At 41.0% G+C, this 25,525-nt stretch overlaps 1 protein-coding gene across 3 annotated transcripts in view; it reads left to right on the top strand.

The window, feature by feature from the left end:
* Nucleotides 1–24,795, top strand: part of Tgfb2 (transforming growth factor beta 2) — an 88,437-nt gene extending 63,642 nt beyond the window's left edge. For 2 of the 3 annotated variants that reach the window (XM_070041478.1, XM_070041479.1), the window contains 5 exons: nucleotides 13,312–13,444; nucleotides 13,571–13,681; nucleotides 15,053–15,230; nucleotides 17,334–17,487; nucleotides 21,569–24,795. In XM_070041478.1, the coding sequence (XP_069897579.1) occupies nucleotides 13,312–13,444; nucleotides 13,571–13,681; nucleotides 15,053–15,230; nucleotides 17,334–17,487; nucleotides 21,569–21,727 (735 nt within the window). In that variant the 3' untranslated portion in view covers nucleotides 21,728–24,795. The remainder of the gene's footprint in view (nucleotides 1–13,311; nucleotides 13,445–13,570; nucleotides 13,682–15,052; nucleotides 15,231–17,333; nucleotides 17,488–21,568) is intronic. The other variant, XM_070041480.1, reaches the window with a different exon arrangement.
* Nucleotides 24,796–25,525: the final 730 nt, after the last annotated feature.

The following is a 25,525-nucleotide window of genomic DNA, read 5'->3' as shown; positions in this document are numbered from 1 at the left end:
ACTGGACACCGCAGGAGCAGTTGTGTGTGTTCATTTGTGTGATAGAGAAGAAGAGTACTAGCAGGATTTCAACCCAGAGAGACAGATTCCTCCACGATAAATCAATAGATATGGAGATGCATTCCTGATTCCTGTGTATCTGCTAGTTCCAGTAAAACTAGACTATAAGGGTTTGTGGTGAGTTAAAGAAGGTTGTGTTTTGTTTTGCTTTGCTTTCTCTGTCTTTTGGGAGGAGATGGACAGTTACTCCCATTCCATGGTCATCCTTAAAACCCCTTTGTATGCTGGGCCAGCGGCCCAGCCTACCCAGGAATCATACAGGGAATGCAGATAAAGAAATCTGACTTTACAGGGAAAGTGAGCATTTCATTGAAAAGCTGGACTTCCAGGTTTAAAACGTAAGAATAAAAAAGGTCCTTTGTCCTTTGGTCTGAGGACTGTTCATTTGTTTTTGGTGTAAAAACAGAGAAGAGAATAAGGATGGGGTTGAAGAACTGGGAGAGAGTGATGGAAGGGGTGACATTGTCCAAAAAGAAATACACTCTTTACCTGGTTCATGTAACTGTAACCCTTCTGTACATTGCCTTTAGAATAACTGTTTTATAGATCATGGGGCCTGAACTCTGGGACTGGGCAATGTCCCTTAGCTCTTCAACTCAAGGCTAGTGCCCTACTACTTGAGCCACAGCACCACTTCCAGCTTTTTCTGCTTATGTGGTGCTAAGGAATTGAACCCAGGGCCTCATGCATGCAAGGCAAGCACTCTATCACTGAGCCACCTTCCCAGCCCCATAATAACAATTTTTTAAAGGCAAAAAAGAGAGAGAGAAGGAAGGAAGGCTTTTTGATGTGGTTATTAAAGACAAAAGTTTAGAGTCAGGTGCTGGTGGACGCTTAACTACTCAGGAAGCTGAGATACAGAAGACAAGGCTTTGAGGGCAGCTGGGAAGAGATGGCCAAGAGACTCCATCTCCAAATAATCAACACCCACCCAGACTGGAGATGTGGTTCATGTGTTAGAGTGACAGCCAAGTGAGCAAGTGAGCAAGCTGAATGAACACAAGACCTTGAGTTCAAACCCCAGTGCCAGCAAAAAAGAAGACAAGGATTTAGGATAGTTAGAGAATTTGTTGTAGCGATATTATCTAGCTTACGTTTCCCAGGATGGAAGGTGAATCCAGGATGACAGGATGGTTGGTGGCATGTGTTATATCATAAAGTAAGAAATCCTGAATCTATTTGGAATCTTTTGAAAATGATTTTTGGCCAGATAAGGAGTGTAATTACAACATTAGTTCACCATCATTGAATACAAGCACTCTGACTGGGGCTGGACTTTCCTATGTTATTCAATCCATTCAACAAATATACAAGGTAGTCTTGAAAATCATGACTCCAGGAAGGAGTGTCATGGGTTTTGCCTGACTCCAGAACCTCTGACTGTCTTCAGTACACCTGTAATTCTCTAGGACACTTAACACAGCCCCATGGATACTTGGATCACCCCAGGGACCACTGAGGAAAGGGGAATGGGTGGGCGGGGGCCTAGGTGAGAAGGACTCCTGACTTCTCATCTGTGTGTATCCAACACACACACCACATTGTCGATAGAAGAAACAGCCAACCAGCCAAGAAGCCAGTAAAAATCTAGGGTCTGGTTTGGGCCCTGTGGTGTTTAATATGGTTTAATATGATCACTGCCCAGAGGAAGCCAATGGATGTTGAATTGCTGGTACCATGTAGTAGGCAAGGCTAACTTAATATGTCAAAGAACAAGCTTTGGACTGGGAAGGTGGCTCAGTGGTAGAGTGCTTGTCTTGCATACATGAGGCCCTGGGTTCAATTCCTCAGCACCACATAAGCAGAAAAAGCCAGAAGTGGTGCTGTGGCTCAAGTGGTAGAGCGTTAGCCTTGAGGTGAAGAGCTCAGGGACAGTGCCCAGGCCCCACAACTGACACAAAAAAAGGAAGCTTAAGTTCCAGGGGGGGGGGAAACCTGAATCAAAAATAGAATTCAAAATTGTCAAAGGCACATAAGTCATTTGAATTTGTGTTTAGAGAGTGAATTTCATCAGTATACACTACATTCATAGTGTCAAAAGTGCTTTCTAAGCTAGCAGTTTCTGCATCATGTGGGAAGATGTCTGAAATGCAAATTCTGGGGTCCCAACTTCCCCTAGTGAACCAGAAACTATGGGGATTGAGCCCAGTAATCTGTGTTTGGAACCTTTAAGATGTTTCTGAAGCAGGCTGAACTTGGAGAACAATCTTTCCTTCCTCCTTGCCTTTCTCTATTTCTTTCTCTTCATTCCACATCATTCCAGAAAGGAATGGGAATGGAAAATTGGATTTAACAACAGTCTGTGTATAAGAACAAAAGTTTTATTTTACAAAAAAAGAAAGAAAACCCTTTTGCGTCAACGTGATGGTATAATGTAACTCCTGCCCAAATCAAATTATTTGCATTAAAAGTAGTGGCCAGCCAGGTGCAGTGATACATGCCTGCCATCCCAGCCACAGGGGAGGCTGAGGTCAGGAGACCATGTTCCCAAGCCAGCCTGGACCCAAAGAGCTCACAGAACTTCATCTCAGTGGAAGAAGTTGGGTGTGGTGGCATACACCTGTCATCCCACCCACAATGGGAAGGGCAACAAAGGAGGATTATGGTCTAGGCTTGGGGCTGGGCAAAGATGGAGTGGAGGCTGACTCAGTGCGAGAGCCTACCTAGCAAGTATGACACCCTGAGTTCAAACTCCAGGATGGTAAAGAAAAGCATATAGTGACCAGAGCAAGGGAAGCGCAGTTCCTCCTAGCTCACATTCCCATGAATTCTCCATATTCTGCTAGACCTGAGGTGGAATTTTTGGAGGAACTAATTTTGAGAAGGACTAAGAAAAGGGGTGGGATGGGGTGACAGGAATAATGGAGCACCATGGACTTTTCCTGAGGGAAGATGCTTAGGTAAACTGTATCTTGTCATAGGGACTGCCATGGATAGGAAAGGATTTCACAACTTGCAAAAGGCAACATTGGAAAACTGTCCTCTCTGAGTCCTGCTTTCTCCTGCAGGGCTTTGGTAGTGAGAAATCGCATGTCAGCCTTATTGTCTTTTTGTTATAGAAGGTAGGGAATGAGGCCATGATGTCTACCCCGTAAGGGAAACAAAAATGTTTATTTGGAAAGCTAAACTGATTGTACAAATGCGAGACAAAGACAACTATTATTAGCTGGGACTACTTGATGGAAATTTTAAGTCTAAGATAAAGAAGAATCTGAACTATTTGGATTGTCCAAAAGTGACCAAAGTAACCTTTCTTGTAAAGTCATGAGTTCATTTGTCACAAGAGGCCTTTAGACAAAGAGAGAGGAGAGAATGAGTTGGTTGGACTGGAACAGATGGCTTTCCGACATGTCTTCTCCATGCTTGAAGACACTAAAGGGAATAACTTGGGGCCAGGCAGATTAGTGGGGTAATGTTCACAAGTGAGCCAGGATAAGTGAGCATTTACATCAGCATTTGCTCATGGCTCTGTTCAAGTCACTACAAACATTGAAGCATTGGAAGGCATTTAAACATCAAATACACCAAGTACAAGTCAGGCCTTGGTGATCCTAGATATTCCTGTAATCCTAGGCAATTCAGGAAGATGAGGTACAGAGCATCACAGTTCCAGGCCAGCCAGGACAGTAAAATCCTCGAGATCTCATCTTTAAAATAACCAGCCAGCATCAAATACAGTGAAAACAGGGGTTATACCGTGGGGGAAGGACATACAAAGCAACAAAAAATCATCTTATAAATATGTTAGAAACAAAAATAAGCAAGAAAAAACATTTGAGTCTTATCTTGGGTTCATTTCGCCTAACATCAACTTATCTGACTGTTTCTGCTTGTCTCAGACATATACTAGTTATTGCAGATAAGGTTTGATGTTGGTATAATTTGGGGAGGGGAAGGGAAAAAACAAATTGTTTAAATAGGGATTCAGGTGGACCCATTACAACAATGAGATGTACAAGACATTATGGTGAAAAACAAACTTTACAACTTTGGCAGGGGTGGGGTGAGATGGGAGAGCAGGGATGGTTAGGGGAAACAAAGGAGGAGGCAACAATGCTTGATAAGAAATGTACTCATTACCTTGCTCATGTAATTGTAACCGCTCTGTATGGTATTTTCACAATTTTAAAACCTTATTAATAAAAAATAAAATAAAATAAACCAGCCAAAAGCAGAGCTGGAGGGATGGCTCCAATGGTGGAACACCACCTGAGCAAGTAAGCCAAGAGAGTGTGAGACCCTGAGTTCAAACCCCAATACTATCAAAAACAATAGAATAAAAGAACACAATAGTAAGAACAAACAATAACACGAAGTACATTTCAAACCAGGATGGACCAACACCACTTAACCTGGGACTTTTTTTTCTTCTCTCCCTCCCTATTATCAAATTCTCCTTCCATAAGAAGTCTGATTGGATTGGCCACTTGGTTCTCCCATGTAGCCACTTATATCTGAAGATGGAAGGTAACATTCAACTCTGGTGTTTTCCTCTGGCGCTGCCCTGTCTCATAGGATATAGGACACGTCACACCTTGGTGTTAAGCCAAATCCTGACTTGCTTTTACAGCATTATTGCTTTAAGGCTAATTTTTTTCCCTCTGGCTATAATTTTCTATAGGTAGACTGTTACTTCTTTTTTTCATAACCCCCAAAGTACTGGGTAAAACGAACCAGTTTCACCTCTGTCTCCTCCCTGGTGGGCTGCATTTCAGTGAGGGAAATGAATGAATACTCTTATGTAGGGCTTTTGTAGGTCAGCAAGGAGCTTAGCACTTTGCCAGGGGTGCTCTGTGGGTATTTTTCCCGGTGTTACATTAGAGTGCATCCATTGGCACAAGGTAATGCAGGAAGGTGGCATTCCATACCTCTGTGGGGTGTCTCGGTCACAGATAGCTGATTGTCACTTTTTTTTCAAGCCCCAATTCTGAGGCTTGAACTCTGAACCTGGGTGCTGTCCCTGAGCTCCTTTTGCACAAGTCTAGTACTCTTGAGCCACAGTGGCACTTCCTGCTTTTTCTGTGATTCATTGGAGAGAACAGTTTCATGGACTTTTTTGCCCTGGCTGGCTTTGAACTGTGATCCTCAAATCTGTCTCCTGTAGCTCGGATTACAGGTGTGAGCCACCAGCTCCTGGCTGCTGTAACCTTTATGCATCAGAAGCCCTCTTTTCTTCTAATTCAGCCAGGAGCTGTTGTTCCTGAATTAAAGAAAAAAATGAGTTAAAGTAGAAGATCTTAAAGACATATGAGAAATCAATCTATGTGACTCTAGGTACAGAAACAGAAATTTATATGTGTGATCAGTACTGAATTTGAACTTGAAATCCTTAGGCTGGCTAGGCAGGCGCCCTACCCTCTAGTTTGTTTGTTTGCTTTTATTTTATTTATTTATTTATTCATTTTTGCCAGTCATGAGGCCTGAACTCTGGGCCTGGGTGCTGTCCCTCAGCTCTTCAGCTCAAGGCTAGGGCTCTACCACTTGAGCCACAGCGCCACTTCTGGCTTTTTCTGCTTATGTGGTGCTGAGGACTTGAACCCAGGGCCTCATGCATGCAAGGCAAGCGCTCTACCACTGAGCCACCTTCCCAGCCCTGCTTCTATTTTATTTTTAAGGTATGTTCTTACTTCTGAATAGGACTGGCCTCAGATGGCAATCTTCCTACCTAAGCCTCTTTCATAGCTGAGACTACAAATGTGAGCCACTATGCCTGGCTCATTTATTGAGGTCATGCTAACTTATTGTCTGGGCTGGTCTCAAACTGTGATCCTCTGGATCTGTGCCTTTCAGATGGCTGGGATGAGCTACTGTGCCCAGCAAGTGTTCTGCTTATTTGCTTAAAAATTTTTATTTTAAGGTTGGGTACTCAGAGCCTGGTTCCTGATTTGGTAAGCATTCTCCACTTGAGCCATGACTCCAGCTGAGATAGCTAATGAGAGGCCAAGGGCTTTTCTTTGACATCGTTATTCCAGTCGCCTATCTGTGTAGTATGTTTTGCATAAAACATCCATTAAGGATCGTATATGACTTCTGTTTTTCTTTTTTCTTTCTTCCTTTTTTATTTTTGGAGTGAGGAAGTTTAGCAAGTTCTAAGTGATCTGAAGTCAGGACCCTTCGAGACCTTCAGCATCTTGTTTTGTGGTTATTTATTTGATAGCTGTCTCTCTTACAGGTAAAATTGTGAAAACATTGTGGTGAAATGTATGCAGAGTTTCTGCTTTACGTAACCCAGTGGCCTCCAGTGTAGTCAGTGTTGTACAGCCAACACTGCTATCCATTTCCAGGGTTTTACAAAAACCTTGTACCCATTAACATCTTTCTGACAACTGGTAAGCTTTATTCTGCTGTCCATCTGTGAATTCGTCTATTCAGGTCACTGATACAAGTGAAACCGTACATTTGTCCTCTAGTGTCCTCTTATGTCTGTCTTTTTTAATTAACATAATGTCCTCAAATCCATCCAATTGACTAATATTCCACTGTGTGTATGTAATACATTTTGCTTACCCATACCTTTATTGATGGATATCTGCTTCGTTTCCCCCTCTTCTGGCTATTGTAATACTGCTATGAACTTTGCTGTACAAACGTGGAGGCCTGGCTTTGGATTCTTTGGGGAGTAGAATTGTTGGATCGCACAAGTAATTCTATTTACTCTTTTGTGGAACTGCCAAACTATTCCCCCTTCCCCTAAAACCATTTTTCCCCTCAAAGCGACTCATCTTTGTGAAGACTTTCCAAGACATTTAGCCATTCACAGAAGTAACAGTGCTCTTTACTTTTGCTCCTGCAATTTCATCAGTTTCTGTTTAATTCACTTGCGCAATTGAATAAGAAGTCTTCAGTGCCGTGAGCTGCATACAAACAGCTGGCATCTGCTTTGCTTCCCACTCCGTGGCAAGACCAGAGAGAAGCTTGGAGCCTGACTTCCCAGCCAGGAGCTCTGGCATGCTGTGGGCTCACCCAGCACAGACACCAGAACACTAAGCTAGAGGACAGGGATGGTTGGTCAAAAGGAGGCCAGGGAAGAGAGTTTCTACTACAAATAGTAGAAACTTTTTATCTTTGTTTTGATCAGATATAGATAGACAGACAGAAGCAATGAGGAAAAACCTGTTAACTTTCAATACTCTTATTTCAAACCTGTTAACTTTCAATACTCGTATTTCAAGAACAGTGGACAGCAGAGGCTAAAACAAAATGGAAAGTCACTTGGTCTAATGGTGTTTTCCCCTTCCCTCCCTCCCTCCCTCCCTCCCTCCCTCCCTCCCTCCCTCCCTCCCTCCCTTCTTTCCTTCCTTCCTTCCTTCCTTCCTTCCTTCCCTCCTTCCTTCCTTCCTTCCCTCCTTCCTTCTTTCCCTCCTTCCTTCCTTCCCCTCCCTCCCTCCCTCCCTTCCTCCCTCCCTCCCTCCTTCCTACCTTCTTTTCCCATTTCTCTCTCCCTTTTCTTTTTTCTTTTCTTTCTTATGCTGGTATTGTGGCTTGAACTCAGGGTCTGGGCATGGTTCCCTAGCTTTTTTTGCTTAGCCTTTTCCCTCAAAGCTAGCTCTCTACCACTTGAGCCTCAGTTCCACTTGCAGTTTTTTTGTTGGTTATTTAGAAATAAGTATCTCATGGATTTTCCTGCCAGGGTTGGCTTTCAACCACCATCTTCCAATCTCAGCTTCTTGAGTGGCTAGGATTACAGGCGTGATTCACTGATGCCCAGCTGATGTCTTTTTCCTGCAACCTCTTGAATGTAGGAAAGGAGCAGGAGTCTGGCAGCAGGCTCGGCCCCCTCCATGTCCTCCAGTCTCACGTCACTGGGGTGGTACACAGGAGCTAAACCCTGTGTACAGGATGCGGGAGGCTGCACCTGCTCTCAGGTGGCTGTTAATATTCTGGGTTGAGATGTGATTAGAGTATTTTCTTACATTATATTTAGTATCTTTAAGTAGTTGTATAATGGGGTTTCAGGTCAACTTGCCAGTTTACGAGTACAGTGCACACAGTGTGTCTTCATCAATGGCATCCCTTTCAGTGTTCCTTTCCAGCCCTCCCAACCCTCCAGTTTCAGGGGTTATGCATTGACCATTATAACTTCATTCCCCTCTCCCGCAATGAGAAGGTTTACTAGACAGTTCTGAAGTGAAATCACATAGCTGAAGGAGGAATCCTTTTACCTTACAGCAATTTCCTTTGTGATAAAAGGCTTGGGGAGGTGGCCCTGTGAATAAAGGTCTAAAGGTATGGGGTTTCTTTAGCTTAGAGAGAAGAAGCAAGCATGGTGAAGAGGACTTATTAATAGTCTCTGAGACTATGAGGGATACTCTCTGAGTGATAGAAAGCAGCTGTTTCCTGTCTCCACCAAAAGCTGGATAAGAAGAATAGAGTTCAATTGCAACAAGTGGGTTTAAGAACTCTCTGCTCATAAAGTTCAAGACAATAAACCCACGAGACAAAAGTCATTTCTCTATTTCACAATTGTGAGGCTTACTGTCTTTTTTGGAGTTGTTTATGCATAGGCTATTCTTGAATATTAAATGAATTTTTTTATAAAAACCTTTCACCGGGTGAAAGAGTCTGAGGTTGTCCTGCCTCTGAGCCTTCCAGTGCTCCATAAAGAGAATTCCCTGCTCTTGAGTCTTTACTGAGATTTAAACTGAAAAAACTTGGGGGTCTTTTTCCTTGATTCTGGCTTTCTTTTGAAAGCAAGAGAACTCAGCTTCGCTCTTTCTCTAAGAGGTAAAGATCATTCCCATAGTTTTGGTAGTTTGTATCTTTCCACCTATTTGGTCAGTGTAGTCATGATGAGTGTGTGTGTGTGTGTGTGTGTGTGTGTGTGTGTGTGTGTGTGTGTGTGTGTGTGTGTGTGTGTGTGTGTGTGTGTGTGTGTGTGTGTGTGTGTGTGTGTGTGTTGGTCCTGGGGTTTGAACTCAGGGCTTAGGTGCTGCCTTTAGCTTTTTTTTTTTTGCTCAAGGCTGGTGTTTTATCACTTGAACCAAGTTCTACTTCCAGTTTTTTTTTTCTGGTGGTTAATTGGAGATAAGAATCTGAGGGAAACCAGGCAGCCTATGTGGTTTTGGGTCTTGAATGCTTTGCTTAGGATAATGCTTTCCAAGTCTTTCCATTTCCTTACCAATGGGGGAGTGTCATTCTTCCATGTTTTCCCTCATTTGTAATAATTAAAATGTGCCAATAAATCTACATGTAAACCCAATGGATTATACCTGGACATGATTAATTGAACAGCAGTGTAAACATTCTGAACTCCAAGAAATGGAAACAAGAGTTATGTTTGTTTTTAAATTGTACTGTTTACAGTTATTTCTTTTTTCTTTCTTTTTCTCAATTGGTTTATTTGCTGTTGTCAGTTTTTGGTTCTGTACACTTTTCTTATAAAGTTTATCTGATTTGGGGCAGGAAAGGGGAATTGCAGAAATGGTGGGACAATGGGTGAAGCAATTCAACAATGATACCCACTAGACACTATGTTGGAAATGAACTACAACTTGGGGTGGGGCAAAGTGGGAGAAAAATGAGGGAGATGGTAACACTGGTCAAAGAGAAATGTACTTATTAGCTTGCTTATATAACTGTAACCCCTCTGTATGTCACCTTTATAATGAAGTTTAAAAAAAATCTAAAAATAAAGAACAATAAGTAAAATCATGTAGCTGAAGGACATGACCGTACATGGCTCCAGAAGCCTTAGTTAGGGTCACAATCTGTCTTAGAAAACACTATTGTTCCAAGATAGAATTATTAAAATCTACTTCTAATATTCCCTCCTCAAGAATATACTGCAATTGTTCTTTATTTGCCTGAACTAGAGGTATCTTTTCCAAAGTCTCAATGCTAGTCTGCAGCTTGGTTTTTGTAACTGTATTCTTAGGCAAGACTGAATCTCCTTGACTCCAACAAAAAGATGAAAAATTCATTGTTGGTGGTAGTGTAAACTTGTCAACCACTTTGGAAAGCAGTATGGAGGTTCCTCAAAAGACTCCACATAAAGCGCCCCTATGACCCAGCAATCCCACTTTTGGGCATTTACACAAATGATCACAAGCAAGACCACCCTAAAGCTACCAGGACAACTGTGTTTATTGCAGCATTATTTACCATAGCTAAGATATGGAACCAACCCAGATACCCCTCAGTAGACAAATGGATCAAGAAAATGTGGTATATATACACAATGGGATTCTATGCCTTCATCAGAAAGAATGACATTGCCACATTTGTTTGGAAGTGGAAAGACTTGGAAAAATTATATTAAATGAAGTAAGTCAGGCCCAAAAAAACATAGGTCCCATGGTTTCCCTTATTTGCAATAACTAGTGTATGTTTGAGACAAGCAGAAACGGTCAGATAAGTTGATATTAGGTGAAATGAACTCCAAGATAAGGACTCAAGTGGTTTCTCTTTCTTACTATTATTTCAAATATATTTATAAGATGATTTCTTTGTTGCTTTGTATGTCCCTCCCCCACAGTATAATCCGTGTTTTCACTGTATTTGATGTTGGTATAATTTGTGGAAGGGAAGGGAAAAAAACAAATTGTTTAAATAGGGATACAGGTGGACCCATTGCAACAATGAGATCTACAAGACGATATGTTGAAAAACGAACTTTACAACTTTGGTGCGGGGGGGGGGGGGGGGGGACGCGGGGGAGGGGGAGGGGGAGGGGGAGGGGGAGGGGGGGTGGGAGGGAGATGGGAAGGGATGGGAAGGGGAAACAAAGGAAGAGGCAACAATGCTTGATAAAAAATGTACTCATTACCTTGCTCATGTAATTGTAACCATTCTGTACAGTATTTTTACTATATATATATATATATATATATATATATATATATATTTTTTTTTTTTTTTTTAAAGGATCTCAGGAACCGTCCTGATGGGTTGGTGTCAAACCACAATTTTCAGATTGCAGCCTCATGAGTAGCTCAGATTACAGAAGTGAGCTATTGGCACCAGGTCTAATCATGAGTTCTTTTTTAAAATCTGTCTTCAGTGAGGCTGAATACTATGTGTATTTGATATATGCCATAGTCACTGATATAGTATGTATATTTAATTTGAATATATAATTTATAAAATCATATGTAATTCACTATAGAAAATGTTTTAAAATTCTAGTTAGTATGTTAGTTCTAAAGAAGGATAAGACAAATATGATATGAATTAGGAGCATATCCAATATACACAGCTTTATGTAATAAAGCATTGTGATTAGGGGTCAGGTAGAAAAATTTAAAGATGAGAAACATAAGTTGTGGGTATTTTATTAACTTGTAGCCAGTAAGGCAGATGGAAATGTCCAGAAATTTCTTCTCTACCATTGTTCCATTTTTATTCCCTACTATGTTAATTATGTCCATTTATTTTGAATCGAGTAAATGGCGACTTATTTGTCCAATTAGGGATTCTTTTCAGGGCAAGCTTTGATTCTCAGAGGATTGACTGACATGAAGCTGAGTCTTTTTTTGTTTGTTTGGTTTGGTTTTAAGCTGAGTCTTTAAAGTTGCAGCTCTATGTCAGTGTTAACTGCATGCATTCCACTGTGTTCATTTTCATCTTGTACCAATGCTGGCTGTAATCTAGTTGAAGATCTCTGCTCTGTTGCTGAGTGCTTTCATGACATCTGGCAAGGGGTCAGAGTGAATCATGATCCAGCTCTGACTCTCATAATGTTTTTGGTCTTCAAAAATCCAGCACTCAAGTGGGAAAATGACTTGGGGTGGCTTCACATCCTCCCTGCATTTCCATTTCCTTAATCTGCCTTACAGGAATGTTATAAGGATTAAATGAAGTGAAATAAGGTGCATCAAGCCCAGAGCCCATTGTGCATAGCCCTTGAGTCATGCAACTTTGCTTTAACTCACAGAGGAAACTCTTGTCTTCTACAGGACATGATTTGCCCTAGTTTCTTGTCATTTGGTGGGGTTCATTCAGACTAGAGGCAGCATTGTAGAGGAGTTTGTCTGAAATTAACAAGGACACCAAGAGTCCAATTCTATGAATATTTTTTCCTATACTTAAAAGAAAATGTTTGGCTGGGTGCCAGTGGCTCATAGAGGTTGAGATCTGAAGACCCAGGTTTGAAGCTAGCTGGGCAGAAAAATCCACAAGACTCTTATATCTCCAATCAACCAGCAAGAAGCAGAAATGGAGGTGTGGCTCAAGTGAGGAGCACTAGCAAAGCAAGAGTGTGGTACATTGAGTTCAAGCCCTAGTACTAGCACCCAAATCAAAAGGACTGGAATCAAGGTTCAAGTGGCAGAATACCAGCTGTGAGCTAGCAAGGTGGGGAGAATGTGAGGCATGAGTTCAAGCCTCAAAGCCAGAGAATCATCAAAGGGTTGGGGAGGGCATGTGAAATGCCAGAGCTTGAGCCCCTGGAACTTGGCATGTGAACCTGGCATGTGAAATGCCAGGGCTTGAGCTCCTGGGTTTGGGAATGGATTTACTGTAGCTCCAGGAGTCTTAGGGTCATGATCTCTTAGAAAACACTATTGTTCCAAGATAGAATTATTAAAATCGACTTCTAATATTCCCTCCCCAAGAACATACTGCAGTTGTTCTTTATTTGCCTGAACTAGAGGTATCTTTCCAAAGTCTCAATGTCAGTGCTCAGGCTGATTTGCTTTCTGTCTCTCATCCGCCCACTGTGCCAGACTTCTGCCCAAAGTCACGCTTAGACTACAGGATGTGGAATATCTTTATAAATCACAGCAAGTCATTTTGAGAGTAAAACTCCCACTTAGAGGCTTACCCCCAAAGAGAAGGTAGGTCACATATTTTAATGCTTGTAGATTTGGGAAACAAGATCAGGACCTTTTACTCTCTTTATTAGAGGGAGATTTACAATTCAAACACTTCAGCGGGTGAGCATGGGTCCGTCCCTCTTGCCCGTCCCCTGTACCCAGTCCCCCAAATTAAAGAAATAGGGAATCAGGACAAGACCATTAACTTAATAGCCTGGATTTACGGCTATAATCCTACAAGGCAAAGTCAAATAATTACTGTCTCTTTCTTTATAGTTCCTGTCATCTTTCTCATAACACTCAGCTGATTTAGTGGCTCATTGTTTCATGTCCAATGACCTAGGGTTATGTCAGAATGTATATAGTCGTGAATAATAATATGTAGATACACTAGGTGACTAATTTTAGATAATGAACTGGAATAATGGTAAGGGTTTGGGTTTAGTTATGGTGTCAGTTTGCCAACTGAGCTTTGTGTCCTTGCTCTTTTCTGCTCTAGATTCTCAAATCCAAGGACTTAACATCACCAACCCAGCGCTACATTGACAGCAAAGTGGTAAAGACGAGAGGAGAGGGAGAATGGCTCTCCTTCGACGTAACAGATGCTGTCCATGAATGGCTTCACCATAAAGGTTGCAAACCATCTTCTCTTCCTCTCCTGGTCATGTGATCAGCAGCCCAAAGTTATTGTATATCAATGACAGATTTCAGGGTGTGAACACACATACAAATGGTCTCTCTGACTTACTGTTTTTCAGACAGGAACCTGGGATTTAAAATAAGTTTACACTGTCCATGCTGTACATTTGTACCTTCTAATAATTACATCATCCCAAATAAAAGTGAAGAACTAGAAGCAAGATTCGCAGGTAATTGAAACTTGGTCATCTGCCAAAGTGTGGTGGGGGAGGGAGGTGAATGATGAGAATGTCTTGTTGGATAAAGTTAATTCACATGTCCAAGTAGGATTGGTTGGTGAGGCATGGGATGTCATTCATTGGGTCATGATATGCTTGGAGGAAGACCATAGAAAAGATTAGAGAAAATTGAGCTTCCAGTTTTCCTCTATCAATGCTGGATGATAAATGGGTCAATACTAACTGGCTCATTCACCTGAAAAATAGATTTCATTGAAGAAAAAAAAGAAGGAGTCTTCTCATTCCTTAGGTTCTGTAGCTCACCTTTCATCGATCAGATTACCCCGCCTTTTTGTAGCCTACACTCAATAGTTTAAGTGGCTTTCCTACTGGATTTTCATAATAGCTTTTAAACAATGTCCAACAAGCCTTCAGTTTTCCCCATGCTCTCCTTCAAGGGAATTAGCCAAAATGCAGGGAAAATGAGACAAGACAAAGGGTTCCAGTCACTCGCTGTGTCCAGTGGTGGCTGGGAGAGGAGAGGTGAGCGGAAGTCCCTTCTTTGCCACATGCCTGGTGTAGCACCAACCTATGCTGTCAGGTGAAGCCATGGGTTTCTCTTCTCCCAGTTCTATCACTCATGACCTCAGTGTACTTTTAGGAGGGTTACCGTAGCTCTTGGTCATGGAAAAATACTCCCAGTGGCTGAGAGATTTATTTCAGTCTCCAACCAAGCCACAATTCTCCTGAGTGGGAGATTAAATGCTTAAACTGGCAGTCTCTTGAGCATGCTTTGGGGAGCTCTAGTTTCTCAATCTCAGATGGAATCAGGGAAAATGTTGGGCTTGCCATAATATAAATGAAAAAGCCCTTTCTTCCTAGCTCTCCCAAAATAGCATGAGGTAAGGGTGACTTCTGTTTGACTTGAGTCTCAGTGTGTGTTTCTTAGGAAAGTCTTCTGTGTTTAGCAGTCTTAGGACCAGCATGAACCAGCAGGTCACAAGGCATGGTCTATGGCTGTGTTTTGGTGTCCAGAGTTTAGACATGGCCTACACTGAGGACTGATGAAAAGAAACAGCCTACATTGCCCTTGGACCAGGGGTCAAAGTCTTCTTCCATAGAACCTATAGAAGACCTTTGACTCTGCCTTGGACCCTGAACTGCCTGCCAACAAAAGCCCTATTTAAAGGTGTTCATTACTACCTGCAGGAGTCCTATTATACCATGTCTGTTGCCATGGGGGAAATGACTCTAGCCAGCCACCGTTATGTTGTCATTACTGCTATTTGTGACAATAGACAATAGAGGAAAAGAAAATATGTAGCTGATGATGTATGATGAAGGTAAAGCTAAATGTTGATTACCCACATGCATTTTTTCAAGGTATTGATGGTGCCTCCACATATACCAGTGGTGATCAGAAAACTATAAAGTCCACTAGGAAAAAAACCAGTGGGAAGACCCCACATCTTCTGCTAATGTTGTTACCCTCCTACAGACTGGAGTCACAACAATCCAGCCGGCGGAAGAAGCGTGCTTTGGATGCGGCCTATTGCTTTAGGTAAAGAAATGAAAATACAACCAAATGATTCCATCGGTTTGCCCTTGTTCTGCCTTTGCATTCTTCTTCTAGCCATTGTCCTGGATGGTACTCATTGCTCAAGGCCTGGTATAGGATGGCAAAGCTCCTATGTCTTGTAATATCACCCTCCAGACAGAGGTTAAAAACAGTTGTTCTACTGTTATATTCCTCAGCTTTCTAGTATTAAATCAAGCATGATGGGAGCAAACGAGACCTCCCAAAGGTAATTCCTCAAAAGTACTTTGGTATTGAAAAAGAACATGAGCTCTCAGCATCTTTCTGCCTACCAAGTCAGTATTTATTGAGATCTGTGGCACTGATGTGGTAAGACAGGAAAGCCCAGCATTTTCTGAGACTTTTGCCCACTCTTTAGAGGGTCTGTGGTCTGATCTTCACAATAGCAGCAATGAGACAGCAGCAGAATCCTGTTGGCCATGCCATAGGCTACAGGATTAGACAGAAATGAGGAAATAGAGGAAGAACTTATTTCTTCTTCCCACACGAATTCATGGAGGGAGAAAATTCTTTCTTATTAAGCTTGGTGAGAAGGATCTTTACTTTGAGAGTCCTGGGCAGTGCAGGGTCTTCTGTGCTCAGGCTACTACAGGCCATAAGGAAAATGACATTGTGTGTGTATGTGAATGTGCACTAGTATTAGGGCTTGAACTTAGGGCCTGCACTGTCCCTTAGCTCTTTCACCCAAGGCTGGCACTCTACCACTTGAACCATGTTCTCCTTCTGGCTTTTTGATGGTTCATGAGAGTTAAGAGTTTCATGAACTTTCCTTCCTGGTCTGCCTTTGAACTGTGATCCTCAGATCTCAGCCTCCTGAGTAGCCAGGATATCATGTGTGAGCCACCAGCATCCAGCTAAGAGAATGGCATTGTTTGGTTGTCAGAGCCACTTGTGATGCTGCAAGACTCCATTTTTGGGGGGGGGGTGTCCGGACGTGGGGCCTGAACTCTGGGCCTTGGCGCTGTCCCTCTTCAGCTCAAGGCTAGCACTCTACCACTTGAGCCACAGCACCACTTCTGGCTTTTTTCTTTTTGCTTATGTGGTGCTGGGGAATCGAACCCAGGGCCTCATGCATGCAAGGCAAGCACTCTACCACTGAGCCACCTTCCCAGCCCCCATTTTTTTTTAATTTAATTTTATTTTATTTGAGAACATACTGTACAGAGGGGTTACAATTACATGGGCAGGATAATGCATACATTTCTTACCAAGCATTGCAGCCTCCTCCTTTGTTTACCCTTCACCTCCCTTCCCAGCCTCCCCCCTCCCCCCCACCCAATCATACCCCCCTCCCCCCCACACACCAACATTGTAAAGCTGGTTTTGACATGACATTTTGTACTTCTCATTGTTGCAACAGGTCCACCTGAATCCTTAAACGACTTGTTTGTCCCCATCTCCTCCACATGTTATACTGACATCAAATATAGTGAAAGCGGGAAAGCTTTTGGCTCACACAGGTCTGAGTTACTAAGTCTTTTTTTTTTTGTCAGTCGTGGGGCTTGAACTCTGGGCCTGAGCGCTGTCCCTCAGCTTTTCAGCTCAAGGCGAGCGCTCTACCACTTGAGCTACAGCGCCACTTCCCTCAGCCCCCATTTTTTTTTTTTAATCTTTGATTTTTGTGATTCCTAGACCAATTAGCAGATGGTAAAATACAGGATATATTCTCAAAGGAAAATATCAGGTTGAAAATAGCTGTTGAATTTCTTAAATGTAAAGTAGCAAGGGAGACAAGGTTATTTTGAAAGGATTTAGTCCCTTTCCATCACCTTCTTCTTTATGTCTAATTATTTGAGGGTGAGGTTGACTTTCTTACTCACAGACAACGCAATCAGGGTAGAGAACTCATAAGGGAACGTAGTCTAGTGAATCTCCACAACTTTCTACCATGAAGGTCCCTTGATTACAATAAAACCATCAACATGTGGCCCATGATATTTGCTCATTAGATGTAACTTGCATATGTGAATAATCCTTCTGTTAGTTTGTATTTTTTTCTTTTTTACTTTGGGGTGAGGTGGATAGGAAATCATCTTTAAAAGTCTGCATTGATTTTTCTTTTAACAGAAATGTGCAGGATAATTGTTGCCTGCGTCCACTTTATATTGATTTCAAGAGGGATCTTGGGTGGAAATGGATACACGAACCCAAAGGGTACAATGCCAACTTCTGTGCTGGTGCATGCCCATACTTATGGAGCTCAGACACTCAGCACAGCAGGGTAAGTGTTTGGTTAACTTACCTCTTCCATTCTTATGTTTTCAGGTATACCTGCTTGGCTGTATTTCTAACTGAATTGCAATTGAAATGGTACCTTCCTGCCTTGTCACCTGAATGGGTGCTGGACATAGTTTCTATTGATGAAGAATAAGAGGAATGTAACACTGTGGTCAGTTAAAGCTGTAGGTCAGAAGCAAGTTGGAAGGATTTTTAAGTTTTCTTCCTTTTATATTCTTTTTTTTTTTGCCAGTCCTGGGGCTTAACTCTGGGCCTGGGCACTATCCCTGAGCTTTTTTCGCTCAAGGCTAGTGCTTTATCACTTGAGCCACAGCACCACGTCTGCCTTTTTCTGGGTAGTTTATTGAAAAATAAGAGTCTCATGGACTTTTTTTTTTGCCCCAACTGGCTTCAGACTGCCATCCTCAGATCTCAGTCTCCTGAGTAGCTAGGATAACAGGCATGAGCCACTGGAGCCTGGCTTGTTTTATATTCTTGATAGCTAAAAGCACAGATAGGTAAGAAATTTAAAAAATATCCCTTTCTGAATCAAGATACCCATCATGGTTGTGTGTATAGTGAAGATGTGAAGAGACTCAGATCTGTATAAAAAAAGCTTGGCAATTGTCATACTAGAAAGAATATTGGGGAGCCAAGTGCTGGTGGCTCACGCCTGTAATCCTAGCTACTCAGGAGACTGAGATCTGAGGATTGGGGTTCAAAGTCAGCCCAGGCAGGAAAGACCAAAGACTCTTATCTCCAGTAAACCACCAGAAAACCGGAAGGGTACTGTGGCTCAAGTGGTAGAGCGCTAGCCTTGAGCTGAAGAGCTGAGGAACAGTGCCCAGGCCCAGAGTTCAAGCCCCATGACTGACCAAAAAAAAAAAAAAAAAAAAAGAATATTGGGGACTGCAGCTGATTCTTTGTGATACGGATTTCCTAGTGTATCACAATTAAAAAATCGTTTAATCTTTCTGAATCTCTCCAGCCACACTCTTCTCTCCTGTCCCCAAGGAATATCTATACTAAAAACCATCCTTGAAATAATAAGGCCATACAAGAAATCTGATATATATGAAATTGCCTTGGAATATTAGTGTTTTTGTCATGTTTAATATAATTCAACGTACACAAGAATTGGAGTGTTTAATCAGTGAGGCTCAGGATAGAAGGCTGAATTCAGAAGGCAAGTTCCAGGTTGAGTGTTATGGGTTCCCAGCCCAGATTGGCAAAATAATAGTGATACTTGTCCATATGCTTTCTCTTGGTGGCTCATGATTTAGGATCTTACCAATGGGAAGGCCTTCACACATTTTCTTGTTCAAACCTTTCATTAAAAAAAAGAAAAAGAGTAAAAGTTTTGTGTCTAGATGATGTGGATGACTTACCCAAGATCAAAGAAGAAAATTAGTGACAAACCAGGGCTCAGATGTCTTGTTTTATAGCCAGGCCCTGGTTTACCCGATCGTACTGAGTTTAATTCCTAAAATGTGGCTGCATGTGAGGTTTCTATTTTGTTCTTTATGCCTCTGTAAATCTCCCTATTAAAGAGGCATTAAAAAAATTGCCTTCACTGCAGGGTAGGAAAATGAATCCCGGCCAAAAAGATCACATAATGCATTCAGCTGGATTCAAGAGTTTGGGGGTTATCAATTATTTTAGACAATCTGAGTTATAAAAATCACTCTCTGGTTCTTATGAAAAATCATGTGTTAGTAGAATACGAAGTATATTTATTTAGAAATGCCTGCGGAGGCTGGAGTTGAAATTGACGAATATGGCTCCCCTTCTTCCAGCCCTTCTCCCAGGTCCCCCGTAGGCTTTGGCACTCTGGACTACCATGTGTTTGGCCACGTGAGGAGCACTTGCGCAGGCTTGTCCTTTTGTCTGCACGCTCTGGCCAGGCTGCTTTATCTGGGCTGCGGCAGCAGTAGCTGTAATGTGGGCAGGGCCCAGTTGCCAAGAAGAAACCTAATTCTCCTCTGTGAAACACAGAGGGAGTGTGTGGAAGCTGAGACCATGCTTGTTTTTCAAGGAGAGAGGAAGAATAAGTATGATGGTCACAAATATGTGGTTTGGACAGTTACCCAAGAAGCCAGGGGAGCTTTATAAAGTAGTCAGTGTTGCTGCGCTGAACAGATCTTCTGTCTTAGGCTGAAAAATTGCAGTGAATCTCGAGGAAAAGGTCACTTGTTGTTTGACTAACACATTAATGGCATCCTTGGAAATGTCAGTGGAGAACGTCCATACTTCTGTTTTTGGTTGTAGGGCTTGAACTCAGGGCCTGGGCATTTTCCCTGAACTCTTTTCGCTCAACACTAGTGCTCTACCACTGTGAGCCACAACTCTACTTCTGGTTTTCTGTTGGTTAATTGAAGATAAGAGTCTCATGGGCTTTCTTGCTCAGGTTGGCTTAGAACTGAATTCCTCAGATCTCAGCCTGCTGAGGATTACAGGCATGAGCCACCAGTGCCTGGCTCTATATCTCTATTAGTCAAACTCACAAATCCCTCTGGGACAGATGGAGATAAAGGTTCAAGATTAATGATAGAATATTAACTTCAGTCTAACCACTACCATTTACCACATGGAAGGTTAATATTATTATGGCTTTAAGAAAATGCAAAGTAAACAATTCAGAATGTGCACTGCTTTGTATGTCATTCTTCGTACCGTATAATTATGAAGCAATGGATGAAAAATGATCAATGATTATTTGGGGAAGGGACAGGGGAATCCTGGGGGTTGAACTTACTTAGACCCTTGTATTTGGTAAGCCGGCACTCTACCACTTGAGTTATGCCTTCAGCCCCTTTGAGTACAGTCTTGTTTTTTTTTCCACTGGACTGGACCTGAATACACTCTTTTTCATGATTGAGATAGGTTCTTGCAAATTTTTGCCCAAACTAGTTTTGAATGGCAATCCTACCTTTCTCAGTCTGGATTACATGATATGAGCTCTTTCTTTCCTCCCTCCCTTCCTTTTTTCCTTCCTTCCTCTCTTCCTTCCTTCTTTTCTTCCTTCCTTTTTTCTTTCTTTTTATCTTTTAATTTAAATTTAGGTGACATTATACTGCCACTGAAGATTCTTAACACAGGAAGATTAGATTTTTGCACACAGGTGCCTTTTCCTGTACCCAAGGGTAAAGTTCTAATGGGACTTGAATACAGCATCCTATTTTTCTACTTTTCCATGCACATTTTTTTCTGGGTCTCCCATGTTTGTTGAGTTGTTTTGTTGGAAGACTTACCATGACTACAGAGTACAAAGACTATAGAATCCCGGGTAACAAGGGAGCTCTTCATATAGGTGACCATTTAAAATGAGTCCTCACTAAACAACTTCAGTTACACATTTGGGTAGAAACAATATAAAATACTAAGAGGCTTGGAAAGCGGGTATAGTAGAGCAATAATCAGAGTAGACTTACCAAGGAAAATAAAAAGAAGAAAAATCACTGAATCAGCAAGTTTATCCAAGTTGATTCTTACAGAATCATTTGTTTAATATATACTAGAGGGGGAGGGGGAAGAGAGAGAGAGAGAGAGAGAGAGAGAGAGAGAGAGAGAGAGAGAGAGAGAGAGAGAGAGAGAGAGAGACAGAGACAGAGACAGAGACAGAGACAGAGACAGAGACAGAGGCAGAGACAGAGACAGAGACAGAGACAGACAGAGACAGAGACAGAGACAGAGACAGAGACAGAGACAGAGACAGAGAAAGGAAAGAAGGAAGGAAAGAAAGAAGGAAAGAAGGAAGGAAGAAAGGAAGGAAGGAAGGAAGGAAGGAAGGAAGGAAGGAAGGAAGGAAGGAAGGAAGGAAGGAAGGAAGGAAGGCAGGCAGGCAGGCAGGCAGGCAAGCAAACAAGCAATCTATGGGGAAAGACTCAAATTGGTGATTGTGTAAGACACATACCATTCTGACCAGAAAGTTAAGTCAAAAAAATTTAATGCCAAATAATTAAAATTGTCTGTTCAGTGCTGTGACTGATTTACAAAGCAATCTGAAATGCTTCTTTAAAAGTATTGTTTTTTTGTTTGTATTTGGTCTGTCGCTATATCATGTCTGCTCTGTGGTGTCCATTCAGGTCCTCAGCCTGTATAACACCATCAATCCAGAAGCTTCTGCTTCTCCCTGCTGTGTATCCCAAGATTTGGAGCCACTAACAATCCTCTACTACATCGGCAAAACCCCCAAGATCGAACAGCTTTCTAACATGATTGTCAAGTCTTGCAAATGTAGCTAAGGTTCCCGGCCAAGTGACCAGACAAAAATCACAGTGACAACGACGATGACAACGATGATGATGATGATGATGATGATGATGATGATGATGATGATGATAAATGATGATAATGATGATGTCAATGATGTTCACCACAAGAAAACACAAGAAAGCCTTGGTTTATCAGTGTTAAAAATGTTTAGAAAAAGCGGTACCAGTTTGTGTTCTGTTTGTTAAAACTGGCATTGAAAAAAAACAAAAACAAAATGGAAGGCTTTATTCTACATTTCACCTCCTTTTTAAGTGAGAGACACAAGAAGCAAAATCTTTTTTTTAAAGAAAAAATAAACACTGGAAGAATTTGTAAGTGTTAATTATGTGAAAGAAAACAAACAAAAAATCAAAAAACAAAACAAAAACCAGGAAAACCTGTTCAGTGGAGTTCTTGTCCATACCTTTGCTATCCCACACCTCACTTGATTTTTCTATATTGCTGAGAAATGAGCAGCCACCCTTCCCAGCCTTAGAGTTAAGCGTGAGTTATTTATTGTGTGTTACTATATAATGAACGTTTCATTGCCCTTGGAAAATAAAACAGGTGTATAAAGTGGAGACCAGAAATGTATGGCTGGCTGAAGGAATTTGAACTCAAATGAGCCAGAAAAAAACAAAAAGGAAAAGAAAAAAAAAAGAAAGAAGAAAAGAAAAGAAAAAAAAAGAGGTCACATTAATGGCAGGAATATCCAAGTGACTTATTACATGACCAGAGCTGGTCTGCAGTAAGATGAAGATACTTGGACCACCTGCTTTGTACCAACTGGCAAAGGAAATTTTGTGTAAGGTTCAAACACTACAATGCCTATGTTAATAAAGAAAACTTTCTGTCAGAATAAGTCTGTTAGATTTTTTCTTCCTTTTAATTGTAAATGGTTCTTTTGCAGTTTAGCAAACCAATGAAATATGGAGATATTTTGACATGTATTGGTCAAACTTTGGACCTTAAAAGTAGAGCTATGCTACAGGATTTTCCTTTGGGAATATATATATATATATATATATATATATATATATATATATATATACATATATATATATATATATATATATATATATATATAGCCTCAACTGTATTATTCAAATAGATGGGCATAAAAGGTAGTATAATTGAAAACACATCTACAGATCTCTGTTGGAAACTATTAAATCAAAATATTAACTGCATGTAATGTGTAAATTCTTACCTTAATTTTTTGTACTCTGTAATAATGTCAAGTATGATTTAGATTGGACTTAAAATTTGGGCTCTTAAAATAATTATTCACAATTGTAAAATGTTTCTTTTTGCTAGCCAGTCCTATTGAGTAAAATCCTGAGTTTTTTGACTTGCACTACAAATACATTTTTCACAGTACCTTCTCTTGTGCGTTGTCTAGTATCCGTTCTTGCCATTCTTATGACAAGTTATGTGGGTCCACTTTTCCTTCTTTCTTAACTGCCTAAAAGCAGATTGATTTGAGTTGAGAAGTCTTCCTTCATCTTCTAAGCATTGCTCCTAATCAAGTCAGATTTAAAATATCCTGTATGGGAAACGGGGACACTGTGGAGACAGACAAGTATGCAACATGTAGTGTAGGAAAGGCTTAGCATTTGAACTCAGGCTCATCTAACTTGATTTAATTAATATTTCACAGAATCTGAGTATTGTTTAAAAACAGACAGCACAAAGGAAACTTTGTGAGTGAATGTGTGTGTGTGTGTGTGTGTGTGTGTGTGTGTGTGTGTGTGTGTGTGTGTGTGTGTGTGTGTGTGTGTGTGTGTGTGTGTGTGTGTGTGTGTGTGTGTGTGTATGCTGGTACTGAGGTTTGAAATCAGGGCCTAGGCACTGTCTCTTACCTTTTTCATTCAAGCCTAATGCCCTACCACTTGAGCCGCAGCTCCACTTCCAGCTTTCTGGTAATTAATTGTAGATAAGAGTCTCAAGGACTTTCCTGCCTAGGCTGGTTTCAAAGCATGATCCTCAGATCTTAACATCTTGAGTAAATAGGATTCCAGGCATGTGCCACTGGTACCAGACTCTGAAACATCTTTTTAAAAATTTTCAGTGTTGGGGAGGATTGAAAAGAACCCATTTTAGATGATTTTCCCCCAAAAGGGGAAAAATTCCAGGTCAGCATAAAAATTATTTCATTTATTTTCTTGGAATTAAAATTTGCATAGACATTCTTTGAAGGTTGAAAGGGCACAAGCTAAATTCTCCCAGGAGCAAAGTATTCTCTGATTCATTGGAGTGTGGGTTCTTTAGCGCTGTGGCTAGCACTTACTCTGCTTTAAGAATAATCTGACAAGATCATTGTAGAGGAAGTTCTGCGTCTCCAGGTTTGGTAGGAGATGCTTGTCACTTATTAAAATACAAAAGAATAGATAAGACAATAGAATATTTGCAGTTTCACCTAAAGGACAGCATAGTAAGGCATGCAAAGAGAAACTATTTGATATGGAATACTTTTTTGTTGGTTTTTAAAATTTCCTGGCTCTTAGTGAAAATGGAGAATTTGACTGGCTAGTTAGTAGACTAGAAAAGCCAGAGATAAAATGCCAAAATCATGAATAACCCTTTGCTGGATGTAACTCAAACCCCGATTTGAGCGTGTTGATTTTTTTTATTCTCTTTCAATGTTTAAAAAAAATATTTCTGTGTAGATCACTTTGATTTCTGCAGGTATTTTCCTCTTGGATAAAATGACATTTTTGTTTTGTATTATTTTGTCTTTCTTTATGAATGCACTGATAATATTTTAAATGCTCTATTTTAAGATCTCTTGAGTCTTTTTTGTTTTTGAGGGTTCTGTAAGATCTTTACTTCCCATAAGTAAAATTTGAATATTGCTGCAGGAGGAGAGGGAGAGGGAGGGGAAGAGGAAGCGTTAGGATTGGGTGGGATAGCAGTTTGTCTATGTTCTGCAGCAGTACAATTTTGTGGTTGGCATGGTTTTAAAAAACGGAACATAAGAATAGCCATTTTGTATCTTGATGACCAATTATGCTGTATTTTAACACTATGTATGTTTGGGTTTTTTTTGTGGTGCTCTAGTGGTAAATAAATTATTTCAATTATGTGTGGCTGTGTTCTTCCTGACATACTACCATCTTGGAGGCTTTTAAACAAAAGAACACCTGACTGGAAAAGCAGAGCATCATAAACCTGCCCTTTGCTCCTTTCTGAAATGACATGCTTAAGCTTCCCAGAACATGTCTATCAAGAACTGAAGAAAAACCTTGAGAAGTATTTATTATATTATGCGTCTTATTACTATTATTAATCTTCTTGGGATTTGGTAATTGTTTGAAATTCAGTCTCCTTCCAGCTTGACTGTCTACCAGAAAGAAAAAAAAAAATCAGAGAGACATTTGTACCATGATTTGGCTTTCTGGTTCTACATGCTGCCAACCCCAAGGCCAAAAGCACTGGTCTAGACAGTATCCCCTGAAGCCCCATAACTCGGATAGTTGCTGAGACAGCCAGATGTAACAAGAGCCACGTGCTCTGGTTGCTCTGCGAGCAGCTACTCCTCTCTCCGTTACCCTGGTACTATTGTGTGCACATACATACACATGCACAAACACATACACATGCATGCACACCACACATGCTCACACAATATTTTGTTCCTGCACATTTCCTTGGCTTTTACCTTTAAGACTAGATTTCTCAAGTGAGTTTCCAGTCTCTTAATAACTAGAACTAATAAAAAAAATAGTAGTTGTGACTCAGTCTGGACTTTTTTTTTTGCTTTGTGAAATGAAAGAACTAGTTTGAGC

The sequence above is a fragment of the Dipodomys merriami genome, unplaced genomic scaffold (genome assembly GCF_024711535.1).
Source record: "Dipodomys merriami isolate MVZ:Mamm:240054 unplaced genomic scaffold, mDipMer1.0.p SCAF_31, whole genome shotgun sequence".
Taxonomy (NCBI): Eukaryota; Metazoa; Chordata; class Mammalia; order Rodentia; family Heteromyidae; genus Dipodomys; species Dipodomys merriami.
The sequence above is the reverse complement of the archived record's forward strand: the minus strand, read 5'-3'. Positions and strand labels throughout refer to the sequence as shown.